The sequence below is a fragment of the Pipistrellus kuhlii genome, unplaced genomic scaffold (genome assembly GCF_014108245.1).
Source record: "Pipistrellus kuhlii isolate mPipKuh1 unplaced genomic scaffold, mPipKuh1.p scaffold_m20_p_31, whole genome shotgun sequence".
NCBI classification, from domain to species: Eukaryota; Metazoa; Chordata; class Mammalia; order Chiroptera; family Vespertilionidae; genus Pipistrellus; species Pipistrellus kuhlii.
In genome coordinates this window covers 3,507,708-3,525,083 of record NW_023425531.1, presented here as the reverse complement: position 1 = coordinate 3,525,083, position 17,376 = coordinate 3,507,708, and the positions used below count along the sequence as shown (strand labels likewise).

General features: G+C 49.2%; 1 protein-coding gene and 1 long non-coding RNA gene across 2 annotated transcripts; both read left to right on the top strand.

The window, feature by feature from the left end:
* Window positions 1-7,564: 7,564 nt before the first annotated feature.
* On the top strand, window positions 7,565-7,867 carry LOC118731582 (40S ribosomal protein S29-like). Its single transcript, XM_036460236.2, has one exon. The coding sequence runs from the start codon at window positions 7,598-7,600 to the stop codon at window positions 7,766-7,768; it is 171 nt and encodes a 56-aa protein (XP_036316129.1). The 5' UTR covers window positions 7,565-7,597; the 3' UTR covers window positions 7,769-7,867.
* Window positions 7,868-12,668: 4,801 nt separating this feature from the next.
* Window positions 12,669-16,614, top strand: LOC118731583. Its single transcript, XR_006739514.1, has 2 exons — window positions 12,669-12,741; window positions 16,379-16,614. It is a non-coding gene; the product is annotated as an uncharacterized LOC118731583 (long non-coding RNA).
* The last annotated feature ends 762 nt before the right edge of the window (window positions 16,615-17,376 follow it).

The following is a 17,376-nucleotide window of genomic DNA, read 5'->3' as shown; positions in this document are numbered from 1 at the left end:
AGGATCTTTCCCACTGTGACAGGCAGGGAAACCAACCAAACGGGCTTAAAAAGAAGACGTCGGCTGAGCCGGTGAGGAGCTCAGGGGTATTTGGCTTAGGCCCTGAGGTGGGACTTTATCAGGCTTCCAGCCGCCCTTTTGTGAGGGGCCCCGGACGTGGAGAGATGGACGGGGATGGTTCAGACCCAGACAGGGATGGTTCAGACACTGGGGCGGACAGCGAGGCGGAGAAAGGGGAGCATGCACCCGTCCTCTGCATCTTCTGCAAACCAGACATCAATTGCTTCATGATCGGGTGTGACACTGCAATGAGCGGTTCCATGCGGCCTGCATCCGGGTCACGGAGAAGATGGCCGAAGCCTTCTGGGAGTGGTACTGTCTGGAGTTCTAGAGGAAGACCCCCAGCTGGAGACCCGCTATCGGCACAAGAAGTCATGGGAACAGGACAGCAGTGACCGAGAGGGCAGTGAGCCCGGGGATGAGGGTGGAGGGCACAAGAGGCCTGCGCCGGGTCCAGACCTGCAGCGTTGGGCGGGGTCAGGCACCGGGGTTGGGACCATGCTTGTTTGGGGCTCTGCTTCGCCCCACAAAGCCTCTCCACAGCCCTTGATGGCCACACTCAGCCATCATCATCATCATCAGCAGCATCATCATCACATCAAACGGCCAGCCCGCAGGTGTGGCGAGGGTGAGGCCTGCGGCGCACTGAGCACTGTGGCCACTGTGACTGCTGCCAGGACATGAAGAAGTTTGGGGGCCCCTCCTACCCCACATGCATTGAAGGGACCACACGACTCTTCTGTGATGGCTACAATCCTCAGAGCAAGACATACTGTAAGCGGCTCCGGATTTTGTGCCTGGAGCACTCACGGGACCCCAAAGTGCCGGCTGACGAGGTATGTGGGTGCCCCTTGTACGTGATGTCTTTGAGCTCACAGGTGATTTCTGTCGCCTACCCAAGCGACAGTGCAACCGCCGTTACCGCTGGGACCAGTTACAGGTGCTGAGGTGACTGGAGCTGTGGGCGTGTGGTGCAAGCTGGACCAGCTGTTGGGGCAGGAGCGTGGCGTATGCACGGCCGTGACGAACAGGCAGGGCTATGGCCCTGATGCTCCAACAGACCACCCACCTTCGTGCCAGCTGGCCCGGGAGCCTCTCGGGCGGCTCATGTCTAAAGTTGTTCCTGTGCCGGGCCTGAACCCACCGCGGGTCACCAACTCCCAGGACACCCAGCGTCTAGTTCAAGCAGGTTTTGCGGCCCAGTCAATATAGCGAGTGGTATGTAAGGAACGTTTTAATATAAATTTCGTAATTTAATTTTTACAATATTCTGTTATACATAATTATTAATACTGAACTATAACGTTCGCTAATGACTGATTAATATAATCGTGTTGCATTCTTTTCTGTTACGTGCCTTACGCTCACCATTTCTCTCCACCAACACTAGCAGCGAGTATTTTAGCAGCCGGTGGCCACGTCATTAGTCTTGGACTGACTTATCTGGTGTGCACAACAGGAAATAGTTCACTTTCAGAGAACAAGCAAAATAGGCTTATTTGTTTTATGCTTATTAAGTTGTGCAGTTATTCAGTGTCTGGTAAGTTAATGTTCAAGAAAAAATATTAATTTTTATTAAAATGTCCTGTTATTTTATGCTAACAATTACTCATTTGTTTTCAGCCCTTTTATTGATCATATTTCTATCAAAATAAGCCTACATTTCTGTGAAAATTGAAGCTTTTGTTTTTCTCCAGCTACATACTGCGGGGGCCAAACATGGTGGCAATCTCCCTTTTCTACATTCAGCGCAGAAAGAGAAATGAACAAACTGGTTCTAAGTGGAGGCGGCCAGGGATTGAGAAATAATAGAAATAAAGAGAAAAGACAGAGAGATAGATTTAAAGCTGGGAGCTGGGTGGGCCGCCATCCTGTCTCCTGGAGGCAGGAAGACGAGGAGGAGGAGGACAATGTGACCACTCCCAGCACATTTATTTTATACCCCCAATACCAGGAAGTAACACCAAAACTTACTTTATAAGGATCAAAGGAGCTTATTTGCATTCTTAAGTAGGCCCTAGCTTGCCTGAATTTATGTATCTAGACTTGCCCCTGCCGACACCTGGGCTTGATATGAAGGCCAAGCTGATTACACTTTTCTCTATCTTGGGGAAATGTGTATCCGAGCCTTGGCTCTGCCAGTTGTCTCTGACTCAGTTGGCAATTTAAGGAAAATGCCCATGTGCCTTCCCAGGCGGCCCTCTACACACACACTTCCACCTTGTTTATTTGGCCTGTGTTAGCCTTTGAGTTTGACATGCTTGGCTGGTTCATTTCAGCATCCCAGATCAGCTCTCGTTCACTTTACAAAAGGATGACCCTAATCAGGATCCTTCCAGCCCTCCAGCCCTTGTGTCTGAATAAGAGGATGGGGTAACAGCAAAATGGAAGTGAAGTGGCTTCCCCCTGCTCGAGAGGGACTCAGAGTCTTCCTGTCCTGGCTGTGAGAGAGGCCCTTTTGCCTGAAAGCTGAATTTCCAACCCCCGCCAGGGGCCTCACCTGAACCTAAGGTAGTTTGGGGGGCAGGTGACAGCCTCTCCCTGGAAATCTGCTCCTTGAAACCTTTGGAGACGTGCAACCAAAAATGTCCCTCAACGACAACAAAGAAAAAGCACAATCCCCGAGCGGAGCTTGGCATAGTGACCTGGAGCCCCTGGAGAGGCCAGCAAACCCTACATCTGTTGCTGGGTGCTGTTGGATGAATCTTCACACCAGAGTCCACTCCTTGGCAGAAGGAGAGGCTTGGCTTGCCTGAGTGTTTGCTAATGACTTTTATGTGTATTCGGACCTCTAGCAATTCTGTGAGGGGCTTCTTATTTCCCCCACTTTTCAGAAAGGAGGTGGAGGGTGGTGGAGGGTGGGGAGGGGGCCTGCCTGGGATTGGAACTCAGCTCTGTCCCACTCCAGGGAGGCAGATGGTGCACCTGTTGACAGCTGAGATTCCAGGAAGGTTCTGGACGTCGAGTCAACTGTCGAGGACAAGACTGGTTTCCTGTTGATTTGCGTTTCTGTTGACGTAAGGAGCCACACCCTGGGTTCACAGGAACCCGGGGACAGAAATGGAGCCACTGGGGGTCTGAGGGTGTTTGCCGGGCCTGGTAATTTCCACAGGAGACTCCCCTGGGAAGCCGGACCGTGATCTAGCCGCGGCCTCCCGCTTTCTTCCGGGTGTCTGGTGTTGCTTTGTTTTCTGATTTTCTCCTCAGTCTTCCCCCAGACTCCCTTCCTCATGGTTACAACTTTAACTTTTTCCCTGTCACTTTTCATAGTGAAATATAGTGGCAACCATACTTTGGTAAAAACTGCTATTTAAATTTTAACCCTTTTGGTTTGGCCCCTGCATCTGATTAAAACACAGGGTACTTGCCTCAGCTTCCAGGTGGAGACCTGGAGACTAAGGCAATTTTCCCTTGCCTAGGGGCCAGGACCACAGGAGATTGATTCCCACTGACTCAGTAGCTTCAGGGATAGAAACTGTAGATAGCCTTTAGAGACTAGCTGCTGAGCTCTGCTTCTGTGTTATCGCTATCGCAAGATAGGGCCACATTCCAATGTCCAGCAGGATGTGACTGGGAACCAACTCTGCTGGCTGTCCACAGTCTTTAGAATTTAGTCTTTAGGATTTAGAATTTAGAACAAAGGAAAATTCCTGTGGTTTGAACCTTTAAAAGGGACTGCCTACCCCTGAAACGGTGCAGTCATTTGGAGTCCACCTGCGTGTGGTGCTCTTGTGGCTGTCCTGGCCAGTCAATAAATCCTTGCCTGCTTTTTTAAATTAATTAATCAGCCTCCGGTGGTCTTATTTTGAACCCAGGGTTCGACCCCACAACAATAGGGTGCTTTTTAAAACTGTTGTCTGATTGTTGTAACTTCTTTGCGTTAATTTTCTTTTATTTCAAACCACACCTATTTCTGTCCTTTTAAAAACCTCTGGCTTATTTGATTGGAATCTTGATAAAAGGATTATTGTATCTTAAGTATCTATCTAATCTTTTCATTTCCACCCCCATCACATTTTAGCATTTTACTTGCATGAAGCTTTTAATCGTTATTTTTTTTTTTAATAAGTTTTTATTGTTCATATTATTACAAATGTTCCTTTTTTTCCCCTCCACCATTGCTCTCCTCCACCAGGTTCCCACCCCACCCTCTGCCCTTTCCCCTCTCCCCATTGTCCTCATCCATAGGTGCACAGTTTATGTTCAGTCTCTTCCCACGCCCCCCTCTCCCCTTTTCCCCAAGAATCGTCAGTTCACTCCCCTTCCATACCTCTGATTCTATTATATTCAATAGTTAATATTGTTCATCAGATTTTTTTAATTTCCTTGGTTTTTAGATTCACTTGTTGATAGTTACGTATTTGTTGTTCATAATTTTTATCTTTGTTTACTTTCTCTTCTGAAAGAACCCCCTTCAGCAATTCATATAATTCTGGTTTGGCGGTGATGAACTCCTTTAGCTTTTTTTTATTAGTGAAGCTCTTTATCTGCCCTTCAATTCTGAGTGATAGCTTTGCTGGGTAGATTATTTTTGGCTGTAGGTTCTTGCTGTTCATCACCTTGAATATTTCTTGCCATTCCCTTCTGGCCTGCATGGTTTCTGTTGAGAAGTCAGCTGACAATCGTATAGGTGCTCCTTTATAGATTACTACCTTTTTTGCTCTTGCTTCTTTTAATATTCTCTCTTTGTCTTTTGCTCTTGGAATTTTAATAATGATGTGTCTCGGTGTGGTCCTCTTTGGATTCCTTTTGTTTGGAGTTCTGTGTGCTTCCTGGACTTGTAAGTCTAATTCTTTCACCAGGTGGGGGAAGTTTTCTGTCACTATTTCTTTCAGTATGTTTTCGATATCTTGCTCTCTTTTATCTTCTGGGACCCCAATAATTCTGATGTTGGTTCGTTTGAAGTTGTCCCAGAGGTTTCTTACATTATCTTCAATTTTCTGGATTCTCTTGCCTTCTAGCTTCTGTGGAGGAGTGTCTTCTGGCTCTTTATGTTCCAAATCTTTGACTTGATTCTTGTGATCTTCCCTTCTGTTTTTAGGACTCTGTAAAATATTTTTTATTTCAGACAATGTATTCTTTATTTCTTGTTGATCCCTTATCATTTCTCGATGACTCCTTATTAATTCTAGTTGATCTCTTTTCATATCCTCATAGGCCTTATCCATCTTTTCTAGGAAATTCTTGAAAAACCTTATAAGCGTAGATTTGAACTCTATATCCAGACGCTTTTTGTCCTCCATTTCTTTCGTTTGTGATCTATTTTGTTGTCTCATTTCGCAGTTACTGATGGGACGGGGTTTCAGGGTGGAGCCTGCAGCTTTGGCTTCCATCAGCCCCGCCCTCTGCGGGTCCTTCAGTGCTCGCTGCCAGCACCTCTGAGAGAAAGGTGCCCTCGATTTTCGCCTGCTGCCAGTCTATGCTCTCCCACAATGAGCCCGGTATTGGGTTCAGTTCAGTTGGAAGTGGAGTTGGAGGTGGCGTTCAGAGCAGTCTGGAGCCCCAGTCTCCTTCCCGTCAGGGCAATCCTGCGGCACAGCTGACAGTCCCTTCTCTGTGCGCAGTGTGCGCACCGCCAGGACCTCCTTTCGCCACTTCCCCGGGGTTCCGCCTTACAGCCCGGCTCCCTATGGCTGAGCCTGAGTCCCTGGGGTCTGGCTTAAAACTGGGGATCAGAGCAGTCGGGGGCCCAGCACAGTCGGAGTTTTATCTCCTTCCTGCTTGGGAACGCCCGCCAGGCACTCGGCCTTCCTCCTCTCCGGCTCTGTCCTCTCCGAGCGCCGCGTCTCCGTACCTTGGGCTTTGCCAGCTCCTCCGCACCTCCTTCTGGTTTTCTCCTTGCTTCTCACTGTAGAATTTCCAGTCAGTCAACCTTCCTGTAGTTCTGGGCAATGTCCGTTTTATATTTTAGTTCTATTTCATTGAAATTGTTGTGTGTGGCTGCGGCTAGGTGTTCACCTGGGCGCAGCCATCTTGGATCTCTCTTAATCGTTATTTTAATGCAGATGTGTATAAGGTAAAAAGATAAAGCTCTCCCTCCCTACCTAATCCCATTCCCTAAGGACCTTTGGGTGTCTGCCCCATTCAGGTTTTTTCTCCCTTGTAAGCCAATAAATGGCGTAAACATATTACCCCTCACATCCTAATTGTTAACTAAAAATGAGATTACATTATCCTTGATGTTCTGCAGCTTACTTTTTTTCATTTGTGATTGTTCTCATTTTAAACCTTATTTCTTGTCTTTATTTTCCCTTCTATAAATTAGATGAAATAAAATTATCATGCTCATGATTTATTCCATGTTTTATATTTTAATGATACATGTAGAGGGTCATATTCTGCTGTGTTCTCCCTGTAGTTTCCCCTAACTCATGACCCCTTTGGTTCCAACAGTCAGAAAGGAAGTAGAGGAGACCTCCGGCCAGGGGCGGGCTTTTCCAATGGGAAGGGGGCACCTGGCTTTGTCAGAGGCTGGAGGCTTGGGCCCCCAAACTCACAAGTTGGAGCTCCTCCAGTCCCAGTGTGGCCATATTTGGAGTAAGGAGGGAAGTGAGGTCAAACGAGGTCATAAGGGTGGGCCCAGTTCTAAAAGGATTAGTGCCCTTAGAAGAAGAGAATCCAGAGCTGGCTAACCCGCTCTCTCCACATGAGGACATGGTGACTGGCGGTCTGTAAGCCTGGGAGGGAGTCCTCACCACAAACAAGTCCTGTTAGACCTCCATCTCAGTCCCCCGCCTCCGGAACTGTGAGGGAGAGACAGTTCCTATCGGTAAGCCATACAGGCTGTTGTGTGTTGTCACAGCCGCCTGGGCAGATGAAGGCAGACTCTGACACAGGTTTGAGAATTTCTGTCACCTTCAGGGGCCTCAGAGAGGAGGCAGGCCTCATTATTATCCACTCTCAAATGAGTAATAATGAGGCCTGCATATTAATGAGGCCTGCCTCCTCTCCAGGGCCCCATTCTGGAGGCCAAGGATACAGCCCTGGACCGACAGATGCAGCTCCTGCAGTGCCCACAGCCACGGTAGGCGTGGGGGCGTGCTGGCGGCAATGCAGAAAGGGTGCGAGACTCCCCACACATTTCCTGCTGCCCCAGGGTGACATGGGAGAGCCCCTGAGATGAAAGTACAAGGTGGTGGTCAGTGAAAATGGGAAAAAAAGAAAGGTTGCTGGGGGTGTCCAAGGTACCAGAAAGAATTGTCGCCTCCCTGCCTTTTTCTGGATTTTCTGGACACCGTGGTTGATAGACTCCCAGACTCAGAGACATGTTAGACTTCCAGCCAGGCCTCGTCCCTGTCGGCCACAGTCCTGAGACGGGACACCAGAATTCCCTGGAGGACTGATTGAAGCATAACACTTCTGGTCCCTCCCTCGGAAATTCTGGTTCTGTAGGTCTAGGTAGGGTCCAGGAGTTCCCATCTGTATCAAACTTCGGGGTGATTCTAGCTACCTAGTTCACAGTGCAAAGCTCTGACCTAATGCAACGTTTGAAAAATAGATACTCACCCTTTTGCCTCGTTGCTACCGAGTGAGCAAGATGGGTCACCAGCAACTCTACTGGAGCCACCCGAGGAAATTCGGCCAGGGCTCTCGCTCTTGCCGCGTCTGCTCCAACCGCCACGGCCTGATCCGGAAGTACGGCCTCAACATGTGCCACCAGTGCTTCCGCCAGTATGCGAAGGACATCGGCTTCATTAAGTTGGACTAAGGGAACTTCCGTGAATGGGTCATTGAAGACATCTATCTACCTTACGACAATGCTATCTCTTTGTACATAAAATAAAAAAAACACAACACTTCAAAAAAAGAAAAAAAGAAAAATAGATACTCACAGAGGTCAATGACTCGCCCAAGGTCATACAGCAAATCGGGAGAGAAGATGGACTCAAGGGTCTGAATTGGCTCCTGTAAGACCATGCACCCACCCCTGGACCCGTCCCACTGAGGTCAGGGAAGGGGCCTCGGTCACAGGCTGTGTCTGGAGCTGCAGGCAGAGTCAGCTCCATCAGAACGACATGCTCTTAAAGGGAGAGAAGTTTGTTTCCCCATGAAAACAAGTAGAAATCAGGTTGCTGTCGGGGCAGAAGCAGCTCAACCTGCAGACCATACTCCACAGGGAAGGGCGTGGTGGGTGCCCGGACCAGAGGGAGCCTGATCACAGGTGAGGGCACAGGTTCTGGAGGGAGCACAGGCTCCCTCCGCGGGGGTGTGAGGAGAGGCAGCCTGGCCTGGCCTGTGCCCTGCACGCGCCTCGCACGATGCCTGATGGACAGCCCACCTCTGAGTGGCATGCAGGTGGCCTGTTGTAAGTCAGCTGGCATGGAACAGAACAGGTGTGGGTTGGGAAATGTCTTGGGCTGGGAGGACTCCGTCAGGGGGTATTTGTCCTTCTTTCCTTTGAAGCTGAAGTTCTGGGAGAGGGTGCAGGAAGAGGGTGTTCAGGAGATGGGCATATGATTCCTGTTAGACTTCCAGCCAGACCTCGTCCCCGTCGGCCACAGGAACCAGAGGCAGAGGTTGGGTCATTGAGCCAGGAACCAAGAAATGAGGTGGGTCCCAGCAGCACCCACCCATGCCCCTCACTCTGCCTCACTTAGCCAAGGCCACTGGGCTCCACAGCCATGGGTTCTGGGCAGCAGGGTCCGGGGTGAGGCCAGGGATCACAGGACCTTCCGCAGGGATGTGCCTGCTTGGGTTGGAAGGGCGGGTGAGACTAGCAATGCCCCTTCATGACGTGCTGACTCTTCTCTCAGCAATGCCCTGGAGAGACCGCCGCTGAGCCGGAGGTGAACCCAGGATCCACTTCACGCTTATAAATTTGTCCTGGGACCATAGAGGAGATGCGGAGTGTGAGTCTGAGCAAGCCTCTCTCCTCAACGTCTACCTCCCAGGACATGCAACAAGGCCAGGAAGGCTCTGTCCCCAAGACTCAAATTGGGGTTCCCTAGGCACCAGGGCCCCTCACCAAAGTGCAAGCTCTGTGGACATCTGTGTTCTTCTGTCCCTCCAACCTCCTAGGGCCATTTATCATGCATTCACATGTTTGCTCATTACCTCATTCATCCAACATGTATTTGCTGAGCGCTTAACTATCTGCCAGCCACTGGGAACCAGGCGGTGAGTAAATACACAAGGCCGCTGCTTTTATGGAGTTTACATTCTAGTGGCAGTTGCAAATCGGGGAACCAGACAAGAAATTTATTCATGAATTCATCTATTTACTTGACATTATGGGCTATGTGGGGAAGCACTGCACAGTGTCTGAGGGAGCCAGGCTACTCTGGGCGCAGGGTCAGGCAGGTAATTTGTGAGCTGGGAAGGAGCCGGCCATATGACAAGCCATCTTGTTGCTTCTGCTTTGCTCCCATGGCTCCTTGCCTCCTAACCTTCTCCCTGGGCTGGTTCCAGGGTGAACAGCTGCCCCCTGTGAGCCTGTGCAAACGGCACTGACTCTCCGGACAGCACTGTCCCCGGCGGTTCCCGCTCACAGTGGCTGCTCCTTCTCCACACCCCTGCACGCTGAGTCAGGGGAGGGGTGTTGGAGCTCTATTCCTAGGACTATTTCCATGGCATTTAACACCCCCACTCCTTTGAGACTTGAATTTCACCGCATTCCCCCCCTCATGCTGCTATTCATCTGCTTCCCAGACCCCCACACCATTCATTGGAGCCTCTGGGTTCCGCCCACTGTCCTCATTTCCAGCCAGTGCTGGCAGTCACCCCTGCAGGTGTGCTCTGGCTTAAGAGTGCTTTGACCTTGGTTCTTTCAAGTTTCACCTCCACCCATTTCAGTCCTTTTCACAGATACAGCCTCAGCCCACAAGGCTCCATCTCAAAGTCTTAAAGTTCTACATTTCAGTCAAAACTGAGTAAAGCCAGGTTTCCCCAAGCCCCATGGTCAGCAAATTGTGGCTTGTGAGCCACATGCAGCTCTTTGGCCCCTTGAGTGTGGCTCTTCCACAAAATACCACGGCCTGGGCGAATCTATTTTGAAGAAGAGGCATTATAAGAAGTTTAAGCTTAAAAGTTTTGGCTCTCAAAAGAAATTTCAATAGTTGTACTGTTGATATTTGGCTCTGTTGACTAATGAGTTTGCAGACCACTGCCCAAGCCCATTTCTCAGCATAGTGCCACGAGTAAAAGGAATACTACTCCTCTCCAGAGAGCACAATTACTGCAGTCCTTACTCAAGGGGTCTCGAGACAGTGGTGGAGGGGCAGGTACATCATGCAATAGACCTCTGTCCATCCCTCTCCCCAAAGCCCCACATGTTATGGCAGTTCCTGTCTCTTGTTCTTCTATCCCGCTCACACCTCCAGTACACTTACCATACTTCTCCTGTTTTACTCACCCTCTCCCGTCTTTAAAAAAAAAATTATATATATATATGTATATATATATATATATATATATATATATATATATATGAAATTGATTTCAGAGAGGAAGGGAGAGGGAGAGAGAGATAGAAACATCAGTGATGAGAGAATCATTGATTGGCTACCTCCTGCATGCCCTCTACTGGGGGTGTGTGGAATTGAGCCCACAACTGGAGCAAGCGCCCTGACTGGGAACTGAACCGTGACCTCTTGGTTCATAGGTCGATGCTCAACCACTGAGCCATGCTGGTTGGGCCCCTTCCCGTCTTTGCCTCCTCTTCCCAACTTCTTTTTCTTCTCTGCCTCAAATCCAATCTGTGTCTTTTAAATATACCCTTGAGCCTCGACCACTTCTGGCTCTTTACCATTCCTCTCAAGCCAATTCAATCCAAATCTCCAAGGCGCCACTTGACCCTTCACCTGGAGAAAACCACCCGGTCTGACGCTGGTGCCTGGCAAGTCCGGGGACCGGTGTTACACCCTCATGTCTACTCAGCCCTCCTTCTACTGTGTGAGGCCAGTCCCCTCTCCTGTCCCCTCAACACACACCCAGTGTGCCTGAGCCAGGCCGTGTCAGGGACAAATAAGGTTTCTTCCGTCTTGTTTTGGTGTGTTTATTTAATTTGAACTGGGCTTCTTCCACATGGAATAAAGACTCCTGGCAAATAGAGTTAATGACCCCAAGGTCAGAGGAAGTCCTGGGGGGAGAGGAAAAACAGCCTCTTCTGAAGGGACAGGACTGTGGCAGGAGCTGGCGATTCGCCTTGGGGTTTGCTCTGTAAATTCTGAGCATAAGTATGGTTGTTGGGAAGTACAGGCTGATCTCTTAGAGAATATTCTGGAAGACAATTGATGAGAGTAGCACTTCCTGTCTTTGCTCCACATCCTCCTTAGGCAAACAGAAGTGCCTGCAGTTTGAAATGGACAATCAGACACCGCTAACAGCTGCAGCCCGAAACTTCGGTTCTTGGCAAAAGGATCCTGACACAAAAGTATTTCTTTGTGGAAAATTATGTATTCATCGGGCTCATTTGAAGCGAAATATGATTTGCATCTTAACTTCCTGTAACAAGCTCCACTTCTGAGGATTTCATAATGTCTGATTTTGTTGCACCAGATTGGTGGGGCACATGCTTTACCAAAAACAGTTTAAATTCAGGCCCAGGTTTTTCTTATTTTAAATAGCAGCAGCTGCTAGGCATGGTAATTATTGTATTTTATCAAAATAAAGTCACCAAGTTGCTTCTGCATGCTCCTCGGAGCTGCTCTGCCGGGGGCTGGGGTCCTCAGGGCTGTTTAAGACACACGGCAGCGAGTCTCCAGGGCCCGAGGTGGGATTACAGGGTGAAGGCTGAGAAATTCCAAGGACAGAGTCAGGAAACAGTCCTGCTGGAGGCAGATCCACTAACATACTCCCCTCGAATACTTTCTCTTGCAGTGCCCAGCAGTTCCAGATCTCGGGAAGACTCAGAGGCTACGGGAGGGAAGGAACTAAACACCAGGAATCAACTATGTTCCGTGCTCTGCTAGGGGAATCCCATGGGTTACAGTGGCAGCCGTGTGATTGGTTCCTTTACGGAGAATTCAGATCATGCCATTCAGCTTACAATCCTCTTCCAGTGGCTTCTCATTCCTGTGGTCTCAACATTGGCTACCCATTAGAATCCCCGGAGAGCCTAAAAACAAACTAACAAACAAACAAACAAACAACAAACAAACCCAACTGCCCGGCTTGCAGCCCAGCCCGATTATATCAGAACTGGTGGGGGTGGGGTCCAGACGTCAGTGTTTGTTTAAAGATCCTCGATGACTCCAATGTGCAGTCAATTTAGGAGCCATGACCTTAAATGCAAATTTTTGGCCACAGCTGGGGCGGCCCTGACTGATCTCAGACCATCTTCAAACACTCGCCCTGTCTGAACTCAGGTTAAGTTCTGATCTTTCATTCTTTGGTCTGCTTTCCACCACGGGACCATCCAACGTCCCCGTCCCAGAGGAACCCCTGCAGTCTAACCTCTGCCCACCTTGCCACTTCCTCCTGGACCCTGTCCTTCTCTCCCACAAGCCTTCCGCTTTCTGTTGGTCCTTACATACCTCCTTCCTTCCAGAACCTCTGCTCCTGCAGTTTCCTCTGCCTCCTTCTGGTAACATATTCTTTTCCCGGGCCCTCCCACACCCAGCTCACCATTCAGGCCCGAGGAGACACCTTCTGTGACAAGCCATCTCTGTTGCCATCTCATTACTGTGCTGTTTCCAGTGTAGCAGGCCCCGCCTGAAGTCATCTTGTTTGTCTACTTCAGAGGTGTCTACTTTTTCTGCCAAGGGCCATTTGGATATTTATAACATCGTTCAAGAGCTATAAAGAATTATCGACTTAAAAATGAGCCTGCTGTATTTGGTCACACATTTCATTACCTCAACCATAATGCCTTGGCAGGGTCAGACCACATATGCGGCTCGTGGGCCGGATGACCTCCAGCCCTGGTCTACTTGCTCTTCGCCTCCCTGGGAGAAGGTAAGGTCTGTGAGGTCTGAGACCTCCTCACTATTCTTCAGTGCAGCTCCCAGAGGGCTGGCCGGGAGCACTTGTTCAGTGAGTATCTAATGAGTGCTTGGTAGGTCATGTGACACATATTGGTTAAATGAATGAATGAATGACCTCATTTGATCCTTCAGACAAGAGGCAGTGTTAGCACTGACTTGCAGATAGATAATTCACCAGGGTCAGAGGTTAAGTCATTTTATTAAAGGAGGAGTAGGATGTTGGGGGAGAAGGGACAGCAGACATGTTTGATTTTGATTATGGATTTTTGGTAACTCTAGAACCGGCAAGTCCTTCATGAATTGGTGAGGACCTATAATTAGGTGTTAATTGTGGGGTCCAGATCTGGCTTTCTGACCTTCAAGAGGGTGATGGGAGGGCAATCATAATCACTTGAAAACCAGGGAGAACCTCATTGTTTTGGGGTGCCGTGCTCTCAGCATGTCTGCAGGAGCGAGGCTGGGGAGTGGAGAAGTTCTCCCCACCTCAGGGACTTCCCTGCTGTTGACTCATAGCAACTGTCATCTGGTCTCTACAGAGCTCTGCACGCCACACCGAAACCAGAACGGCATGAGTCACAGTGACAGTCCCACAGTCAGCCAGCCAGCCAGCCGGCGTAGCAGGGCAGAAGGCAATGTGGCTCTGGCTTCCTCGGTGCAGCTGGCTTCCTGTGCACGATTGATCTGGAGCCTTTGTCAATATGGAAATCAAGGGCACCCTGGTTCTCAGCTTTGCATCTGGGTGTAAAAATAACAACAACAGTAGGTAGTCTGCTTGGGCTGCTCTAACAAAATGACACATATAGGTGGCTTCAGCAGAAACATCTCCTCACAGTTCTGAAGGCAGGTGGTCCAAAGTCAAGTTGTGAGCACCTTTGGGTTGTGCATGGCCATTCCTGTGTGTGTCCCCAAATTCCCTGTCCTTATAAGGAGACCAGCGGGTTGGATCAGGGCCCACCCTAGCAGCCTCATTCTAACTGAATCACCACTTTAGAGGCCCTATCTCCAAATACAGTCGCTTTCTGAGGTCCTTTATCATTCGAATTTGGGGGGACACATTTCAGCTCATAACAGGTAACATTTATTGAATGCTTATTGCACGTTAGCCTCATGGCAAGTTATTTTACAAACATCACCTCACATACTTTCTCCAAATGCACTTAAGACCGGAACCCCAGTTTGAAACTAGCCTACAAAACCCTGAAGGGCAGTGAGTTAGGAACACTCGTAGGGAGCAACAGGGTTTGGCAGCTTGAGGTGGAAGAGTAGAGCCTCACTCCACAGTTGAAGCCTAAGGGTTGAGGACTTTACATCTGAATTACCTTGAACTTGAAGGGCCAGCATCACAGCAAGGACTGCAGCTTCTCTTCCTGTAGCTGACTTCAGCTCCTCCTGGCCTGCGGCAGAAGGAGGTGACAGCTCTTCCAATTAACAGAGCTGTCCTGCGAGGGGCTTTCTCTGGCCTTGTCTGGGGTCCCAGACAGAAACAGAGAGAGCTGGCTCATTTCCCTGCCGGAGGAGCAGGGAGTGTGATTCACTGAAGGGCTTTGAGCTGAGCTCACTCTTGACAGAATCCCTCTTCTCTCTGGGTCCAGATGTCTTCCCTGTCAACCAAGCTCCCCTGGGAGGCATGTCCGTTGCTTCTGGCTTTTTTTCCCCTTTTCCCCGTGTGTTTGTTTAGCTTCTAAAAAGGGATTTATTGCAGGAGCCTCTGGGCACACATTCAAAACACCCAAATCACAAGGAGAAAGCTATCCAGACTCACATGGTGCCCATCCATGCAGAGTTGCCTCCACCTGTACTGAGGAGGGCTGTTCCCAAACCTGAAGGTCGGTGTTGTTGTCTGAGCAGTGGAGGCCTCAGGGCATCTCCTGAGGCCTCAGTGAGACGGGCTCAGAGGAACAGCCTTGGGGATGTGCACACCAGTGATGATTATAACAGGATGGTCCCAGGGAGGTTAACCCATCCCACATCCCTTGGTATTGCTCATGCTGAGCCTTCGGCTTCCTTGCAGTCCCTCCCCTGTGCCAAAATCTGACAACTGTTTCTCAGTCTAAACTTGAGAAATCATCTGCTTTTATGAAGCATTGCTCCACTCTCAGAATTGACTCCTTTCTCCTCTGCACTGGTAGCTCCATGTACACACCGTTTAATCACTCGCTTAATAAAGGTTTTGTTCCCCAATTACTGGGTGCTGACCTCCTGTTCAGCCATGGAGAAGCAGTGGTGAGCACATGGTGAGGCACTTACTTTCTAGGCCAAGAAAACTCCCATCTGAGTATTTACCATTCCCCACTAGGCTCTGAGCTGTATTATCATCATAGTAGCCATCCTCCTCTCCCTCTTCCTCTTATTCTTTTTAAAAATATATATATATTTTATTGACTTTTCACAGAGAGGAAGAGAGAGGGACAGAGAGTCAGAAACATCGATGTGAGAGAATCCTCGATCAGCTGCCTTCTGCATACCCCCACTGGGGATGTGCCCACAACCAAGGAACATGCCCTTGACCGGAATCGAGCCCGGGACCTTTCAGTCCACAGGCCGACGCTCTATCCACTGAGCCAAACCGGTTTTGTTCACATGGTGCCCATCCTCCTATTCTTTTTTTTTTTTTTTTAAATATATTTTATTGATTTTGTACAGAGAGGAAGGGAGAGAGACAGAGAGTTAGAAACATCGATGAGAGAGAGTCATCGATCAGCTGCCTCTTGCACACCCCCTACTGGGGATATGCCCGCAACCAAGGTACATGCCCTTGACTGGAATCGAACCCGAGACCTTTCAGTCCACAGGCCGACGCTCTATCCACTGAGCCAAACCGGTTTCGGCCCATCCTCCTATTCTTATCAAACCCCTATCCCTGGCTCCTCGGATACCGCTTACAGTCCACATGGCAGGCACCATGCATTCTACACTCTGTGTACCGCCCCACACAGCCCACAGGACCTAGCACTGTGCCTGCCACATGGTGACACTCGACTCATCTTTGCTGAATTTGGACACATCTGTATTGTCGTATTGGCTAATTCTAAAAGAGCCTGGGCAGATGATGTTCAGAACCCTAAGGGGACCCCAATAGGAATAGCTTTTTCCTGGCTTCCTTACCTCCTATCTCCCAAACACATTCAAACACACACACAGGTCTGACTAGAGAAACAGGAATGACTTCCAGTACTTATGATGGAGGAAATTTACACAGGAACTTGGTTGAACGGGTGATGGAAGAGATGGCGGTAGGTGTGGTAGAGTTCAAAGATGGCCACTAAGTCCCCTCTCATCAAGGCATGGAGTCTACTTCTTGACCTCTTGAATCTGGGTAGATCTTCTGATGTCATTGAGTCCCAAGCTTGAGCCTCAAGAGGTTTTCCCATTTGCTTTCTCTTTCTTGGAACCAGCTGCCAACGGAATGCGCCTGCGCTAGACTGTTGTCGGATGTGAGAGACACATGGAGCCACCGCTGCCCCAGATGACAGCCAGCCAACTTCCAAAGCGGAGCTCCCTGATGACTTGGCAGCTGATCTTAGATGCATGAGCGTGCCCGCCGGGACCCGCAGAAGAATTGCCCAGCTGGTCCCAGTCTAAATTGCTACCTCTTGAATTGTGAGCTACAAATAAATGGTCGTTGTATTAAGCCATTAAGTTTTGGGTAGTTTGTTTCACAACAAAAGAGAACCGATTCATGAAGTGACCCAGAGGTTAGCAACAGCAGGAAGTCACTGCCATCTGAGGTGCAGACACAGAGGCAGGAGGCACTGTAACGGGCCCAGTGCAATCAGAGCACTCAAAAACTGAGGAATAGGACGTAGGGGTCCCATAGAGGCTTAGAGGCACAGAGGAGCTGGAGGAGAGGCAGTTGATGGAAGCAGAGAGGGGGAGAGGCACCCTGGCTTCTCCCTTTTGTCTGCCCCCCAGGTCCCTCCTGGGCTTGCCATCAGCTGAAACAAGAGCCTGAGATGCAGCTTCAGGAGTTGGCATTGAGCAGCGCAGGCCAGAGCCAGGCAGGTCCGGGACTGGACTCGAGAGCAGGCAGAAGCAGCAGCACACAGCCTTTAGGAAACAAAAAAAGTGGAATTAAGGATTGAGCTTTCGAAACAGCACAGCTGCATCCCCATATTCATACTTGTTCCCTATTAGGAATTGAACTTAGGCTGAAAAATGAATTCTTGATGTTGGAAGGCGATGATTGCAAGTGTCTCAACTTTTGACAAAACAGTCAATCAAACTATTAGCCTATTTATAAGACTTTGCACCCACATTAGCTTATCAAAAACACAAATCATCAAAACATAGCCAGAATGATGCTATTGTTAGGTCAAAAACACAGAAGTTATAACACACTAATTTCATTTTAATTCATTCAGCAAGCATTACCAGTGAAAACTTCTTATATGCC

Bases quoted from the DNA above. Each gene is read 5' to 3' on its own strand.
- LOC118731582 (XM_036460236.2), top strand. From the start codon at position 7,598: ATGGGTCACCAGCAACTCTACTGGAGCCACCCGAGGAAATTCGGCCAG.